General features: G+C 36.8%; 1 protein-coding gene across 1 annotated transcript in view; it reads left to right on the forward strand.

Annotated features, from left to right (window-relative positions):
- Positions 1 to 18,777, forward strand: part of lrp1bb (low density lipoprotein receptor-related protein 1Bb) — a 235,325-nt gene that overhangs the window by 71,666 nt on the left and 144,882 nt on the right. Inside the window, exons 3-7 of the mRNA XM_037686113.1 lie at positions 7,347 to 7,466; positions 8,014 to 8,142; positions 11,747 to 12,004; positions 12,876 to 13,038; positions 18,447 to 18,669. Of these exons, the coding sequence (XP_037542041.1) occupies positions 7,347 to 7,466; positions 8,014 to 8,142; positions 11,747 to 12,004; positions 12,876 to 13,038; positions 18,447 to 18,669 (893 nt within the window). The remainder of the gene's footprint in view (positions 1 to 7,346; positions 7,467 to 8,013; positions 8,143 to 11,746; positions 12,005 to 12,875; positions 13,039 to 18,446; positions 18,670 to 18,777) is intronic.

Here is an 18,777-nt window from a genome sequence, read left to right on the forward strand (position 1 = left end):
ATTTTCAGTGAAACAGAGATCTCTGTGTGCTTGCTTGCCTTGTATATCTCTGTGTTTGTGCAATGACAAAGTGGGAGCCTGACCAGTGTTTACCCCTTCTTTGCCCTATACCAGCAGGGATACATTCTGTCAACCTAAATATCCAATGTTTAATGCAGCCAGAAAGGGCAGAGGAAGTGTGTTTATGTGATGCCATCCTAGCTGTTGTCTTTAATGTCTCTGAAAGATAGCAGCCAGTGATAATATATCTATCCAAGCAGACAGATTTACTGCCCTGTGGCTTTTGTAGGTGATGGTAATTCTAGCTTTTTTCATCCTGTGCCTTTTTCCAGTCACATGTATTGAATGTCGTTTTAGCTCAGCATTACTCCACTTTTGCCCATTACTACATGCCAAGCACAATTTAAATCAACTTAACCCACAAATACTTACCAAATATCCAAAGTTTTCTGTCTAGACTAGAGATTAGGGTTCCATGAGTGTAGCATGAATTTCTCTTACTCAGAATAGCCTATGACATGTGGCTATTTTAAAATTACCTGGATAATGTCATGTAAATGAAGAGATTATTACACTACAATACAGATTTAAATGATGATGACAGAGTCAAAACATCTGTAACCAACACTGACAGTAATGTGCTCATTCATATAATGTGGATCATATTATACTCTGAGAGAAAAAAAAAAAAAAACAATATCTAGTTGTTGGATTTTAGAGGGTATTTTGATCTTGTGCTAATCAATTTCTAAGAAACAAATCACTTTTTTTTTAAACTGGAGTTTCTGACTTAGTTTATAAATTGCAATAATTAAGGTCATGCTTAATAGCTCATTTTGAATAATTGGAAGCAAAATCAGGAGCACATTAAAGCAAGAAAGCTGTTTTTTTTTCTTAATGCTTTGTTTTAATATCACTGCTTTTACTAAGTGAGTAATGCTTTAACAATGCCAGCCAACTTTTTGAGGCACATAACTCAGATAAAAATAATGTAAAAGTCTTAGGACCAGCAAAACATATGTATAACTGATCATAAAATACTATATGTGTGTATAATGTGGCAGTACTTTTGAAAAGTTGTGTATGTGTATATAGCAGTTCTGTTTCAACGCTTAATGTATTTTCTTACTTAGTTACGTATGTGTTTCTTTATTTATTTCACTGTTAATTTCCCCAAACTGGCTTAATCACAGTTGCTTCAGTATTTTAGTTTTATAACTTGCATGATGTTAAAGATGCAGGATTACTCTTTGTCTACATGTACATTTATTAATTTGGAATGAAATGTTTGAATACTAGTAAGCTTCATACCATGCAATACATGTCTACAAAGATGTTGAAATACAATAGTAATATAAAAATGTTGTACTTGTTCACATTGAACATTATCTGAAAGGTCACATGTATGCTAGTTCATTCTATTTGGCCCATATAATATTTAATTATTAAATAAATCAAACTAAATCTGATGTTTGAATCAGTTTTCTTTTTTTTTTTTTTTTTTGAGCTCAGTTTAAGTGTAGAAACATTGTGAAGTGTTTCAATGAACTTATCGTCATCGCTCAATTTTTTATTTTTTTATTTTTATTTATTTTTTTTTTATTATTATTTTTTTTTAAAGAGAGAAGAAAGAAGAATAATTAAATAATAAAAGAGAAATAGATAAGACGAGAGACCACCACGACAAAACAACATGCACAGCACAATGCCACCCACAATATCACCATGAAACATTCGACATTGCACAAGGAATCATCTAGCTTCCACCACTACCCAACCTAGAGTGCATCTGTCACAGCACCTGAATCCAAACACCCGCGCAAGCACGCCTGCCACCACCAGATTTCTCCAAAAGAATGCCCAATAGTGGACGCGGGGGCCCACAGACCCGTCCCCCAGGACACAATGGCAACATAGGGAGGACCGGAGCCACAGACACACAGCGGCCCACAGGCCCGGAGCCCCAGGAGTCTCCCAACAGGGAGAACCGCACCCCCCCAGAGAGGAGCAGAGGAAAGAACCGGGTGACCCCAGCCACCACAATGCAGAGCTTCCAGGAAGCTGCAGCGACGAGCCCACAGGTCCGGCCGGCGACCCATGCCCCCCCAAGTAGATCCGGCCATGGACACCGAGCCCCAAGCCCCGAGGCCATACCACCCCCCGGCAGAGCCCCGACAGAGCCAGGGCACCCAGGCCCCGCCAGGCAGCAACCAGGGCAGACCGACGTGCACCCCACCACCCAGCCCAGACACCGAGAGCCACCAATGCACCGGCGGCAAGGGGGTCCCCCGCCAAAGGGGGGCACGACCGGGGGGAGTGGGCCCCACACCAAATGTGGGGCCCAAATTGATCCAAGAGAGGGGTACCACCAAAAACCCAACCTGAGCAACCAACAGGCACACACAGATAGCATGCACCATCTACCTGACAGCGACCACAGGCCGGCCCCAGCCCAAAGGGCAGAGCAGCAGGGAGCTGCAGCTGAGGAGGGCCGGCCCCCACATCAAGAGCCCCGCACCATAGGCCCCAGCACGCCACCTATGCACCCCCCCCCACACACACAGCACCCCCACCGCAAATGCCACACAGGAAGACCAGCCAGTGCCCCGATGAGGCGAAGCCACGCCCCCAACCGCCGCCCTACACCACCAATGACCACACGTACACTACCATAGCCGACCCCCCGCCGAAAGCCGGCAGCCACCCCGGTCAAAGTGCCGGCCATCGCAACCAGGAACCTAGATTAAAAGAATCGGAACAGCCCAGGAGGAACCGAAGCACCGGCCCCACCACTGACCGCCCCCAAGACCCAAAGCCCACCCACAGCCCAGACCCCAACAATGTGCCCCCCTCCCCCTCATCCCAGACCCCTAGTGTCACACAGAGAAAGGAGGTGTTTGTGATTAAAAAAAAAATAATAAAAAAAAATAAAAAATAATAAAAAAAAAATAAATAAATAAAAAAAAAAAAAAAAAAATAAAAAATTAATATGAATCAGTTTTCTTGATCACTTAACTTGATGCCTGATTTAAAGATTCACATTTATGCCCAGCATTGCATTGATGTGCTAATCTTAACTTCCTGTAATTAAGTTTTATAGTCAGGTTGAAGACATTCTGTTTTCAATATTTTTTCATACAAATAAAATAATGAATAAATAGTAAAGTGCTAGACGTCTTTATGGATTTTAATATTATGTTGTTGTTGTTGTTTTTTTTAGAAACACATGTGCTTACATGGGTTATTAGTATTTTTTATTGGAAACAAGAAATACTTATATTTACTAAAAAATATTATAATAGGTTGGCAAATCAACTTTGTATTTTGAAGGAAAAAAACTAACAAAACTAAAGTGGTAGCAAAATGTTGTGATGGTTAGGACTGTCTCTTCACTAGAAACAGACTTGTGTGATTAAAACCTTGAAGCTTCTCCCTCAGTGTCTGTGTGTTTTCTCATTATTCTCCCTACAAACCAAAAGTGTGCATGTTATGTATATTCTTAATTCATGTAGAACTGAATCAAAGTGGCTTCAAAACAGGAATAAATATATGGAAATGCTAAAAAGGCTTTGCCTTGAAAACTGAAACAAAATGTAAACTAAACGCTTAGCATTTTTTGAAAGAATACATATAAGTTGCTGTCATTTATGCCAGAGCGTTACATCGTTTTATGAGAAGGGACAGATTCGTAGCTGTTTCGGATAAACCTTGTAAACTATGTTATGCACAGACAGTTTGAAATATTTCAAAATGTGATAATAGATGGTGCTCAAAGCGTGTGCGTATGACTGTCAGATGGACTCTGTTATTGTTCTGCTGCCTAAAGTCAATTACCTCTGACATCTAACTTGAATTTGGTTTCATCCACATGACGAGTTTTAGACTTTCTGCTAAAATTATGTTCTGAGAGTTTCACAAAAAAAATGTAGTTTATTAGTTTGTTTTGATCAACACAAACAGGTATTGTTGATTAAAATCTAATGCCAAAGTTTTAATCCAAGTATTTGTGCAATGTGTAGAGCTATATGTGCTGGGAATGACTCATTTTCTTCCACCTAAACGTTTTTAAGTCAACAAATGAATGATTCTCTGAGTTTTAGCCATTTTTGTGTTTGCTTAGCTTGTGGCCAACATTTTTAATGGACAATTTGAATTTTAGCTTTTTTAAATGTATTTATTTAATTAATTTATTTGTTTATTTTATTTTTTTTATCCTTCCACTGCTTCATGATATACTTTGATTGTTCAGTTTGCCTTTGTATCCTGGTGGTGTGGGAAAAAAAAAAGTTGTATTTTGAAAGAAACCACCTTCAAACATTAAATGTTTTGACAAAAATAAACATCGGAAGGGCGACAAAGCCACGGACTTCTTAAATAACCAACGGTCTTTAAAACATAAACTAATATTTAACAACTATGTCAAACATTTTGAGACTTTAAAATCTGTTGAAGGTTTATTTGTACGCTACTGATAGCACAGCAGGAGCAGGCTGACTGTAAACAGGCTTCATTTTTACTTGTGTTCGATTGGAGCATCATGCAGCACTGTGACGATAAATCTTCCATTATTCACGCGAATAAACAGTCCATTTATTTCAAAAGGGAGCCCCTTTATTGTATTTTTATAGTGTGCTTGTATTTGCCTTTACAAAACCTTCACAAATTATACTTATTTTGATCATAATATTTTTTTCTTGGAAAACTTGTATTTTTTTGCTTGTCATTTTTGACAGCTCAGTCAGTGCTGCCTTAGCTAGTACCTTGGTAACATAAACCAGTGTGTTTATTGTGTAAAACGTTTCAGTTCAGGATAAATGGATATTTTGTGTAGCAAAGTATCTGCTTGATAGTTTCTCTCTTTTAAAGTGGAGTATAGTACAACTATGATGTAATTATATTTACAAAAAAAAAAAAAGACAACAGGAGCAACTTTTTTTTTTTTAAACAAATTATATTTAAGTGCATCAAGTTTTCGTCATTTGCTATCAAAACATGACTTCACCAGTAGGAGCCATTCAGGAACATTCACAAATGTCAACAGGCTCTCTGGTTACTGTGCATTTACATTTTTGTACTTCTGCTTACTTTCTATCAATCACCTTAAAAGATTGTTTGCACCAAAATGAAAGTGCTGCCATTTCACATTCAATTTTCTGTCCATGACAACCTTTCAATGGGTTCTGTGAACTGAAAACACATAAAGTTCTCCCCCATGCTGTTTCATTTAAGTCCTCTCTAAAGCTTTTAATTTTAATCCAACCGAAGACCTATTTCAGTGGAACTTAGGTTTTAGTAGTGATTTTGTTAAATGTTACCCAAACATGTTTTTTGGGGGTAATAAAAATAAAAGAAGCAACGCTGACAAATAGAAGAAGCTGTAAATTACCAAGCTTTGGCTTATTACTGCTCGATATGTTATTTACAGAGTAGGAGGTGGAGGATCCTATCCTGTTTCTCATGAGAAAATAATCCATCAAACAATGTTTATTTATTTATTTTTGTTGTTACTAATCAACCTATTAGGATCCACAGAAATGTACCATATTTTCCGACGTATAAGTCACATCAGTCAAAAAAAGCATCATGAAAAGGAAAAAAAAACATGTATAAATCGCTTCAGTGTATAATGCACATGTGTTATGTGTTACCGTTGACACCGTCGCATTTATTATACATTTATTTAGTGGTCAAAAGAGCTTCATTTCTCCTGGGCGGTGAGGCACCATCATGCATCCATTGCAGCCGGAGCCGCTAGCTCTCCAGCGTTCCTCCACCTGCGTCAGCTGAGTGAAGCGAGCGCGCACAGGAGGAATGCTGTTGCAGTTCTTAGTAATTTAAAGCATCAATCAAAAATTGCATTATGAATATGGGAAAACATAAGTCGCTTTGGAGTATAAGTCACACAGGACTGACAAATCTATGCAAAAAAACTTTGACTTATATGCCGGAAAATACGATACTTCATACTTTTTGGGAAAAAAAATCAAACTACTTCATTCACCTCTATATTTCAGTGGGCTCTGAAGTGAAATGAAAACGCTGCTTTAATAACTGATTGTTTCAGTGTTATCAACTAATATCAAATTATTTCATCTCCTAAAAATAAAAGCCACTGGCATTCAGAAAGTAATAATAGTTGAAGCTTTGATTGCCCTTTATGAATGTGGCATGTCAGGAAATGATTCCTCCTTCATGATTATAATAAAGTCTTTATATGGATAAAACAGGAGATACCATTGACAATCCATACAAAGTTGCATATTTCAGGCTGATTAATGATAATAATTGTAATTCAACAGTGGCATATTCTTTTTTGTACTGTTACAGCATTTTTTTTTTTCTGGAAGTTATTCATGTATTCTACTGAATATTCATGAAGACACAAAGAGACGTTTTTGTGTTACAGATCAGCATTCCTCATTAAAATAATGAAAGTACTGGAGAAATGACGATGTTGGCACTATTTGATGGCTGCTACTTTGTCATTTAGTCTGTCACTGGAGGATTTTACAATACAATATTATTAGGTTCCATTTTGCCTTCGTTTGGCTTCAACCTTTGATTGACAGTTTAAACAGAAATTGTACAAATCTAGAGTTTTGGATTATTTAAACTTTTTTGATAACACTTTCAATTTTTCCACCTTGCCAGAACTGTTCGGTGATTATTAAGGATGACATTCCTTTCAGATGTTCTTATTTTCTTTATTGTACTGGTCTAAACATTGACATTTACAAAAAAGGAAACATTTGTATTCGCTAATTCTGTTTTTTAGTGATTCGTTGATTTTTTAAAATTTTTCTTAAAATTGTATAAAACTTGTTACAAACAGACAGTTTACTTTCTATTTTCTTTTCAAAGTGACAATGTAGAAAAAAAAAAAAAACACACCCAATTTATAAAAAGAAATCAAAAATTATGAGCATGGACTTTGTTGTTTTCAACGAGTTTGACAAGACTGTCAACAAGGAAGAGGGCCGGCAATGGAGGAAGGTGCGTACCAAAATAGACCATCTTATCACAAGCAGAACTGGTTTGTTCCACTTTGGAGTAAGCTGTTGGAGGAAGAATCAGTTGTACTGTGTGTTTCGTTGACTGATGAAGCTTTCCTGTCTGAAGGCGAAACGTTTCAGCCCAAAAAAATAAAAAAATAAAAATAAACTGTCCAGATGGCCTGACTGAAAAATGTTGGTCTGTATACCTGGATGATTGAGCATGGACTTTGTTGAAATCAAAAAGTAATTTCACAAATTAGTGAAGTAATTTTTCTTTCCACTAAGATTGCCATTCACATTTTTTTATTTTTTTTTGCAATCTCCTTCCTTAACCCCCCTGCCCCCCTGCAGAGCTTCTGTCAGCCTGCCATGAGCTCCGGTGCCGCTACGGCTGCATCATGACAAGAAACGGCACCTTCTGTTTTTGCGCCGACGGCTTTGAGGTCGGCGAGGACGGAACAAGCTGCAGAGGTAAGATTCTAAGAGCCAGGAGGGGGCTTCCCACCCCATTTTTTCTTCCCAACGCCAATCTCTCCTTTTGCCCTCAGCCAGACTTTTCCAGATGAATAGGCAGCGGTTGTTGGGTATATGAGAACCATCTGTCTGCAGGGAGGGCCTTATGCATGCTGCGCTTCACCACCAGCACACATACTCATGCAAGCTCACATTGTTTATACAGCACACATCTTGTTTTTGTAGCTCTCTCGTTTAATGCTCTTCACACATGCCACAGGCCAGATTTCCAGCAGACAAAAAGGACTTTGCACATACCCCGTATCAACAATATGGATTATAATTGCACAATTATGATGCTGGAGGAGGTCTAACATAGTAGCAGGAGTTCTTGAATTTAATTTAGGAGGTGAAGACATTGGTCATTAAAGTTCATAAAGCTGATCCTAAAAGTAGTTGTTTCCAAAGTGCCAAAGTGAGGCCAGATTAGATATACTTTATGTATTTGGGTCACGTTTGAGCACACCTAATTTGTTACAAATGATTCTCTTCCTTCTTCCATAAGATCATGATGAATGTGCCATGTATGGTGCATGCAGCCAAACCTGCACGAACACCTACGGGTCATACAGATGCAGCTGCACAGAGGGATACATCCTGCAGCCTGACAGCATATCTTGCAAAGCCAAACAAGGTGAGCAGCACACTTGCATCGGGAAACAATATAATCTGCATAGTACGTGCATTTTACATCTAATAATAAACAGGCCAGTTTTGTGTAACATGAGTGGAATTTCAGCTGATCAACACAGGAAAGGTAGGGCAAGATGAATGTGGTCTTGCAATGACCACATCTATCATCCACATGGGAATGGGTAGATGTGGTCAGGCAGGGATAATGATAAAATTAATGAGTAGAAGATTTTAAGTGGGCTCCGTTTGGAGTATTTTGTTCCAAGACAATACCTAGCATCACCCTGATTTATGTTAATGGCTGTTGGCGGATCAGTAGCGAACGTGTTCCCCTGAGTAAAGCAATCTACTAATTGCAGAAATTAAACGCTCAAAAAATAAATTGTGTTTAGGTGGTCAACAGTCTGCAAGTAAACAAGCCCAATGATCTGTGCAGTTTGTTTCTGTGTCGCACATGGTGAAACTTTTTTTAGGTCTTGTCTCACCTGTGTTCTTTGTTTTAATCAGGTCTCTCTCTCATAAATTAGTCCTTGTGGCTCAATGAGGCTAACCTGTAAAAATAAAGGTTGAATAAATAGGATGAAAATATCTAGAGGCCACAACTGTTGTGGCTTTTAATCACTGTGACTTTCATCCTATGAGGAATATGCTGAATATGATTACTCATAAACTTAACTGAACCCAATGCTCACATGCATTAATATTAATTTAGCAGAGGGTGATAGTTGTAGGAGCATAACTATGAGGTTACCATTAGCTGTAAAAGCTCATGAATATATATTTGTGATAGAGCTGTGAGAGGCCAAAAGATGAGAAGCAGCAGGGCATGGAAACCATTTTTATGCACTGAGAGTAGGATTGAAGTTAAAACTCTGCAACTCACATTTTTCTTTCAATGATTTAATCTCGGCTTCAGATCTTCCCCGCATGATTCAGAATACAGTAAAAAAAATATATATATATATATATTTTGCTCCGTCTGTGCCTTTAACTTAATCTGATACTTTTTCATCAAGGTTGAAGCTATAAATTATGTAAGTTTCAGTCTAATTTTATGTTGCAAATCTTTATTGGATGGATGATAGATATATTGGCAGAACGTATGTAGCAGATCAAAACCAACACATCTTTCAAAGCATTAAGCCGGCTGCACACCGTGCAGCACGTTTTAAGTAGTTTTGTCAATACTTTTTTTTTACCCTACCTGTACTAAGATGTTTTCTTCTTTTTGAAGACAAGCTTAAAAAATAAGACATTTGATGCACAATCGGTTGTTTATGACAGTGGTCCTCAAACTGGGGTCTCCGGACACCTGGAAGTCCACGATCCGGTCCTTGGGAGTGCGCAAATTAATTAATTACAATTTTTATTTTTTTTATTACAAGCATGTAGATGTTTAACAACCCATTAAAATACACCAACATGCAGGAATTTTTTTCTAATTTATTCAAATTTTCTGGAGGAGGACCACCTGATCCCCGTAACCCCCCTCACCGACCTGCCTGCAATTTGCGTTCCAGCGTTGTTCAGTTTACAAATTAAGCCCTGTTACTTGGTATGCTGTTATGATTCTGTTTTATGTAAATAATTTTCTGTAATACTTTGAAGAAGTGGAAATGCATTTATTATGTTCATTAAGTGAATAGGTACAGTTTTAAAGTGTTTTTTTTTATACTGTTAATTTTCTCAAAACTGTAACTTTTGGAAGTTGAAATTAAAAATTTTGTTAAGTAAGTGTGTCTTGAATTAAAGATACCCAAAGTTTAAAAGTTTAAAACATGTATTAACACTATTAAAGAACAAGTCTTGAGTTTTTATGCTACACAAATATTCCCATTGCATTAAAGAGACAAATTGAAGAAAAGTATTTAATAAATATGAGGGGGTCCCTGAAACTTTTTCTCCCCTGTAAGGGATCCCTGAACCCAAACATTTGAGAACCCTGGCTGCAATAAAGTATAAAATAATAAAAAATAACACTGTACTTCTTCATTCAATAGAACTAACAACATAGGCTTTTATTTTATTTTTTTATTTTTTTTTGTCAAACAGAAAGTTTATATCAAGTGTTGTCTAATCGGACTCATTGGAGAAAATAATATAAATATACTTTATTTTTAATCTTTTTATCAGCAATACAAAAGCATACACTGGTAGTGTTATACAGCATTCGAGCACTCCTCTGTCAAAATGTCTTCGCAAAACCCAGTTTTAAAAAAAAAGTATGTGTCAGACTCAAACACAAGCAGTTATGTGACCCGACATCCTGATTTATTGCCTGTATTAGAAGAGCAGCCCTTGACTTGAACTTGTGCAGAAGATTGGGATAAATAGAGGCCCTTTTAAGAGGGCGAACCTGATGTCAGAGAATGTGCACGGTCAATTAAACCCATAAAGCAGCTTATTTCAGTTTTACCACCATGGTCTATTGCAGAAAGATGGGTTGGGGAAAAAAAAAAAAAAAAAAAAAAAGTCCATTTACTTCCTTGAGTTGAAGCTTCTGTTTCACAGTTCGTTTAGTTAGGTTTAATTAATTTATTTTATTTTTTAATTTTTTATAATAAACATGTTCATGATATCAGAAATGCTGTTTTTAAGTGTTGGATGTAAAATGCATTGCTATTATAACTGTGCAGTGTTTTCTCACAGTATAAGCGTTGCAAAAGTTAACATTTTGTATTTTGTGGCAGCCAAAATCCAGTTTTAATTGCTCTACTAAATGTTGAGATTTCCCGCAATTAACTGATTGATTGACTGATTGACCACTTTAAGTCACTTTAGTCACCACTTTTCAATAATTGAAATAATAAAATTTAGTACAAAAAAGCTCACATTAGTAATTCTTAGCACAACAAACGCCTGCTGGTTTAAAATAATGGACATCAAGCAGTCTATTCATAAAAAATGCACGAGTTTTAGAGCTGGATGAGTCAGTAAGCAGTTTTCTTCTCAAAAAACACAATAAATAAATAAATAAATAAATAAATAAATAAATAAATAAATGGATGAGCTAACCAGCTGAGTCTCAAGTGTTTGTCAAGCCTGATAATAAATTACTGTAATTATACGCTGTGTGATGAATTGATCATTCAAAACCAAAAGTGCACAAGCTCTTTGTTTTATAGGACAGCAGGATATGTATAATTTGGGTAAAATACATAAATAAAAATAAAATATTAAAACTTTTTGAAACAGTTTGTAAGTTTTGATAATCAATAGGGTTTTTTGGATGAAATAACCTCAGAACAGAATAAAATGTATTTTCAAGATGAATGCATTTATTTAGTTAAGGTAAATGTAATGTTTATTGAAGGACACCCCTTTACACTGTTACACAAACAAAAAATCTTCCTATCGGCAAATATTTTCTTGACATCATCACTTCTATGAAATTCTCTGTGACGGTCTAATGCTCTCTTTCATTTAAACACAGAGTGTAAAACTCTATCAGAGCTCACTGCATGTTAAAAAATCATCCGTGCGTAAGTATGTGATGATTGAGGAGTGAGAACACCTTGTTTCTTGATGCTGTGATCCCAAGTGAAAATTGTGCTACTTAAATCAAAATACCGTGCGCCTCCTTTTATTTTTTTATTTTATTTCAGATCCTGGCGACGGCCATCCGATGCTTCTTATTGGAGGCTCAGATCGTATTGTCATCACCCATCTAAATGGAACGAGCCTTCAGCCCCTCAGGTCTCTAAGTGTAAATGGAACACTAGCGCTGGATTTTCAGCACAGCCAGGAAAGTGTATGCTGGACCGTGTCTACCGAGTCCTCTGGGCAACTCCGCTGTGCTGTAATGAGGAATCTGCGTGGAATCACCAGGGAACGGGAAATAAGAACACAACAAAGTTTACAATGTACGTTTTCATTCTGTCCTGTTTTGTTGTTGCTCTTCTGATGACTTTCACTCACTGTTCTCAAAAGGTGAGCACTCCCGTTGAAGGGGAGAAGACAAAATTGCATTTTCTCATCTGAAGTACACATAAGACAATGCACTCGCTCACACACATCAGCGCCACATGATTTCACTATCTCTCCTCTTCACACTGCAGGTTGCCTCTAGCTTCTCATTATCCGTGTGGTTTAAGACAGGTTAGCCTCAGAGCTGTGGGTATTCACCTTTATCCTATAGTTGTCGCTCTTGTCAGCAGGAAACACCAGTATTGCTTCTTAAAATATAAAAACAAGTTTTAATTTTCAAGTACAGACCTAATCATATCAATTTACATTATATTTGCATAACTTCAGCTAAATATTTGCAGCATTTTTGTCCTTTTTTTTTTTTTTTTACTTTTGGTACACAGCGTGGCATTTTATACTATACAAGGATACAAGTACACAGTAAAATCCTTTCAGTCAGTAACTCTCTTTCAGCTGCTCCCGTCTTCAGGGGTTGTCACACTGAGCACTCGCATGAAATATTTGGCAACTGTTTTACACCGGATGCCCTTCCTGATGAAACCTGGGCTCAAACCCTCAACCTCAGAATTACAAGACCGTGGCACTGACCACCAAACTACCACAGCCCCTTTCAGCTTATGTTGCTGGTTTTCAGGAACACACATTTTTGCTGCTTCTCAAAAAAATACATGTTCGGATATCCTCCTTCTGCTTTAATTTTATCACACATTTCAATAATTTTCTTATAAATAAAATGTAATTTGGATGTGTGCCATTTTCTTTTAGCTACCTTGCATAATGTAACGTGTGTATGTTTATTTTTTGCAGATGTGGAGCAGATGGCCATTGACTGGCTGACAGGAAATGTCTATTTTGTTGACCGTGTCACGGGCAGGATATTTGTCTGTGACCGTGATGGGGAAACATGTGTTACTGTTGTACAACTAGACCTCCTGAATCCTAAAGGGATAGCCCTGGATCCTCTCATGGGGTGAGTGTACAGCAGATAACCCAACGGCTGTCAACTCGCCACATCATATGGATTTATTCTTTTGCAGATTTAAAATAAATACCTCTATTTACAACAACTGACTTTGGAAAAATATATGTATATTTATTTATTATATACATGTATGTTCTTTGACTTTGCCCTTGTTATCTTCTGTGCAACTTGACAGGAAGCCGATGATGCTTCTGACAGCTTCTACTGTCCAGACATTCATCTGTACTCACTGATTTTACCACACATGCCACATAATACAATGCTCTTGCAGGCCTTTCGCATTACAGGAATGTTGTCTTTGAAGATAGAGGGGAAAACACAGTTTTCTTTCACGGGGAAAGCTCAAACATTTTACAGCATGTGGCTGACAGCTTCCAGGATCGTAATTTATTTTGTAGGATTTTTAGCATTTTTACTATGACATGGTACAGAAAAGTAGCAAATTATTTAAATAAACTGCGTGCACCAGCTGTATCAAACTGTGAACCAATTATTAGCAACTCAGTTCGTTCTGCGCTCATACTTTTGGTTAGCGAGAAATGAACAGAGCTGTTGTATTGCAGGGATATGAGGATAGACGGTAAACTTCACGTGAAAGCAAAAAAAATAACAACCCTTTTCTGTGAGAGAATTTGGAAATGGTTTCACAGTCGGTAACAATGACAAACCTGTTCTCGAACGACAAAGTGAGTGTAATTTGAGCTGATGCTTGTGGCAAAAATAGCAATCATATTCAAACTTCACTGATAATGAAGCAAACAAACCCCTATTGTGAGGATTGAAAGGGCAATCTGCATATGTATCTAGCTTAGCTTACCTCAGCTTTATAACTCAAACCTAACACACTCTATGTTCTTTAAATTGAGAAAGTGCCTCGGATGAGAAGCACAATGTCTTATGTTACGATTAAAGTCCTTTTTTATTATTATTAATTTTTTTTGTCTTCAACTTTTTTAGAATTCACTGATAAAGGATACACCTTGCTGCTTCTGGTCTCAAGCAGCTTTGCTTCTCAGTCATGACCAATCCCCTTTAGACCAATACAAAACATTATGAAGCTTGCATTTTAACACACAGCATAATTAATCTGAAAGTTGACATATAAGTGCACTACTGCTTTGTTGGTTTCTGTTTTAAAAACAGTTTGTGATTCAACAACCTGGACTACCATTAAACCAGTGGGTCTAATCAAAATAATTTGCTGTTGGCTTTGTAAGGGCATGGCCAGTTTTGTTCTGGTTGGCTGCATCGCTCGGCTCTCATTAAATGCTGGTCAGCTGCTGGGATATGCTCTACCTTCTGATACGTTTACAGCTGGTTAGCGTTTCTGTTTTTGATGGCTCCCTGTGACTCCTTCTTTTGATGTACTGCTGTAGGTCAACATGGCTTATGAGTGATTCTGTTGTACTTTAACACCTGATCGCACTTTAGGTTACTGGCTAGATTGGCTGTATAAGACAGAAGTTTGCTGAGCACTCCTCTTGACTCTAATTGGTGAGAAATAGGTACAGCGGTTTCTGAAGCAGTGGGCCTAAGAGCGATCTGTCAGCCTGAATCAATGGAGTGAAAACAAAAGAAATGGGGGAGGTGTTCAATAGCAGCACAGCAGGAGGAACAGAGTTTATAGAATATGCCCGGATTTGACACTCAACTTTTATTCTTGTTTGACTCTCTTGATGCCTCCTTGCCTCTCTTATTAGCGGACACAGCCATTTTACTTTGCTTTTTAGGACATAGTTTTATGGTCTCTTGGTAAGCACTTTTGTTGGCCTTGTTGCTGTTTTTAACTATTTTATAAATAAGGTGGTATTGTACGGTACGGTATGGTAGGGTATGGTAGGGTATGATAATAATATTTGAGACTATTGGTAATTGGTCTCAAAAAAGTTTTTGATGGGATGTTTTGTTTATTCGCAAATCTTCATCTGTATTATGACATGGACTACACTTATGGTAAATGGACTAGCACTCTACTAGATCTCTACAACATAATTGAACAAAGCATTCTAAAGAGACTAATCAGAACTTTATCACATTCATACACTGATGGGACACACATCGGAGGCAATAAGGGGTTCAGTGTCTTGCCCAGAGACACTTGGGCATATGACGGCTGGTGGATTTAAACCCCCGACTCTTGCATTGGAGGACGACTGCTCTAACCACTAAGCTACAGCCACCCATTCCACTTTTCTTTTTTAACCTTATGAAGTCATAATTGCACATCCAAAGAAGATTAAATAATTATTTTTGTTTTATTATTATTTAAGTTGACTGCAAAAAGTTTTGAAACTATTAGTATTATTTGCTTCCCCTATCTCTACATTAATCTTGACTGTTTAGTTATTGCCCATTGCAGATGGTAAATGTGTACATTTACATTGTTGCTCATATCAATGTGTGCACATGAGTTTGTGTGTCTTTGTTAGCAAAACATTTTGTTTATCACTGGAGAAATATATATATATATATATATATATATATATATATATATATATATATATATATATATATATATTATAAGAAGCAATCAATGGATGTGCCTCTACAGGTGTTACTCATTGCAACAGATCTTTACTTAGGATGTACTTTGTTATCCTAACTTTCAGAAAGCAATCATTTAAACCACATCTACAATAAACTTACTTTTGGAATCAATACAAATACAGATGGTCAGTGCAGCTAATTGGCACAAGCAAAAAAAGGGATAACTAGGTCAATTTTACAAAACCCGAGAGTCACTCCTTACAAGTATTGAAGTACAATTTCAGTTATTGTCAAGTTTTTTTATCAAAACCAATACAACTCTCTCTTCTCAACAGGAAATGTTTAGTTTAAAATCAACTTTAAATTTCAAGATAGCCTCATAAATTGTGTTTGTGGGTTAAAATTGAATACAACTGTGTTAAAATGTTTTTTAAAGGCCCTCCCCTTTTTTTACTGACACTCCTGGGTGGATTTATGGTTCATAATATTCACTCAAAAACAATTAGATTTTAGACGGACTTACCGTACAATAATCATTCCAGCTGAAGTCAAACATTCATAATGTTAACATTGACTTAGCTTTTTCTCATGGTTTAAGAACAGCATCTAATTTAGTGTTGGTATGTTGTTGTTTTTTTCCCCTCTGGGTTTTGTAGGCGTTTTGGGGAAGAGCTGTTAATGGCTAAAACTATAGCATAAAAGGCAGATGGTAATATTCATCTCTGCAAAGTATTATAGATTTTAATTCAAAATGTTGATTTCATCTGTTCTTTTTGTTGTTGTTGTTGTTGTTTAACAAGTTTAAATGCAATTCTGACATAATTACAACAATGGCATATGGCATACTACAATTCAATGTGAGATTATTTGTCTTGACAAACAAACATACACATCAATAAAGCCATTATTTTTCTGCAGAGCTATGTTCATTTCCCCTTCAAAAATAAACAAAAAAAAAAGTCACATGCTAAATTTAATACAGTGAATATTTGCACACCAACTATGAAAAAAAAATCAAATCTGAGTTAAGTCAGAAAAGTAAATATCTTCCTGCTGCTTTTATAGTAAGATAAACTAATTAAGAAGACACACATACACACAAACACACATACATTCACAAAACAGCCTTATACACTATAAACAGTACCTTACATTGACTGACAGTTGTAATCAGGCAGTCTTTCTCTTTCACTGTAAGACATCTGCCACTTTTTCACTCTTCCTGTGCAGCTTATTTTACCATGGGGCTCATTTGCAGAACCCAGCATGGATCATTTTTGTGACAGTGGAATGTAAAAATACAGCATCAGCACCATCTTAACCCCAGAAAGCAATCATTGATATGCCACATAGAGGCGCACCTGTTCGAAGCGCTGGGCTCCTTGCTGATGTAGACATTTTTTGAGACCAACTAGGTCCATGGTTCAAAGGGCAACCCATCTCTCCCATGACTTTACTTGTGCAGATTAAGTGAGCTTCCTGTCATCCTTTTGCTGTAGCTTGTTATCCAAAGAAACTATTGGAACTCTGTTCACACAGAGAGCCAGCAAGAAAGCATGGCAAGCCTTCCTTAATGATTACTGAAAGTGCAGACCTGAGCAATTTTTAATACTTTAGTGACAGCACATAAAATATATTATTTAGACAAAGGGAACAGAAGACAAAAAAGTTATGAGAACTCACTGTCTTTGTAATAATATGTTATACTTTGTGGTGCCTTTTTTTTTAGACCAGACACATATAATAGAAAGAAAGTGGACATATTTAGATTAAGGTACATTGTACTAACCGGTGTACATTGGTTTCTAAGCATAGTATACCCACTACAAAAATGTAGACTACACCACTGGTTAAAAGCCTACTTTTAAGATTCCAACAGGATGTTGGCTTGAAACACAGCAATGAAGGCTACTTATGGGACATATCTGGTTGGCAAGCCATAGACTGAGGAAGTCCTCTGGATGGGAGACAGAATATTTATAACTTAAAGAAACTGGTCCAGGTGACATGATTTAACCTTTTTCTTGTAGTGGCAATTGTTTTCTATATGATACAAATTGCTTCTTATTTGGTCAAGGTCAAGGTTATTTAGTGTCATTTGCATCGCATGTGGTACATGTGGTGGAACAAAATTGTGTACACAGGGTCCCAATGGTGTTTGTTTAGTGAACACAATTGGGACTCCTTCTCATATTCTTGATGTATCAATTGCCACAACCCTGATGTGCATCACGCATTGTCAGCAATTTTTCACTCAACTCCAAGCTCATATGCAAAATATAACAAGATTTATACAAATAAAATGTAATATTCTGATTTTCTTAAACACATATTTACTTGGTTATCAGGCACTACTAAAATGCTTTTTCTGAACTATATTCCTATAGTATTTTGCTCAGAATATTTTATTATTTGGCCTGAATGGGTCAAATTTCAACATAGACATAATTATACTTAGATTTGAGCTTAAACAATTTGCAGTTATGAAATTAACTAAATGTTTTGCACATGTTTTGATATGTAATTAAAGCTAGAGGGATGTCACGAGCAGCTTTGCAACAACAATATTTAAACCCTGTTTATGTGACATATTTGATTTTGAAGGTTTTCCAATATTAGTACAAAAGAAAGTGACATGACTTAAACTAACATATATGCATGACTCTATTGTGTCAAATGTCTTATAATAACCACATCCTTGATTGCACCATTCTAGACTCAAAAATGCAAAAATGAGCAAGAAAAGTTGAATACTGTGTTGTTGTATGCAGTTGTTATGATTTATCTAATGAATATTGAAAGCATGTGGTTTATATAATAAAACTAAATTAACTAAAATATGACATTGACAAGTAAATAGACAACATCTGTGTGGCATTTAATCCTCTAAACACCCCTGTCCTCTCCAGAATGATGTTCTTCACTGACTATGGGAATGTGGCCAAGGTTGAACGCTGCAACATGGATGGCACCAACCGGAGCCGATTGGTGGATTATAAAATCGAGCAGCCCACTGCTGTGGCATTGGATGTAATCAAGAAGCTAGTATATTGGGCGGATGCCTACCTGGATTACATCGATGTGGTGGATTACCATGGCAAGAACAGGCACACCATAATCCATGGGACTCAAGTGAGTGTCACATTTCACTATGAGCTCAGCGTGTTTGTCTTCCACGAAATAAACATTTTAAAAAGATATATATATATATATATATATATATATATATATATATATATA

This window comes from Nematolebias whitei, chromosome 13, assembly GCF_014905685.2.
Source record: "Nematolebias whitei isolate Nwh7 chromosome 13, NemWhi1, whole genome shotgun sequence".
Classification (NCBI taxonomy): domain Eukaryota; kingdom Metazoa; phylum Chordata; class Actinopteri; order Cyprinodontiformes; family Rivulidae; genus Nematolebias; species Nematolebias whitei.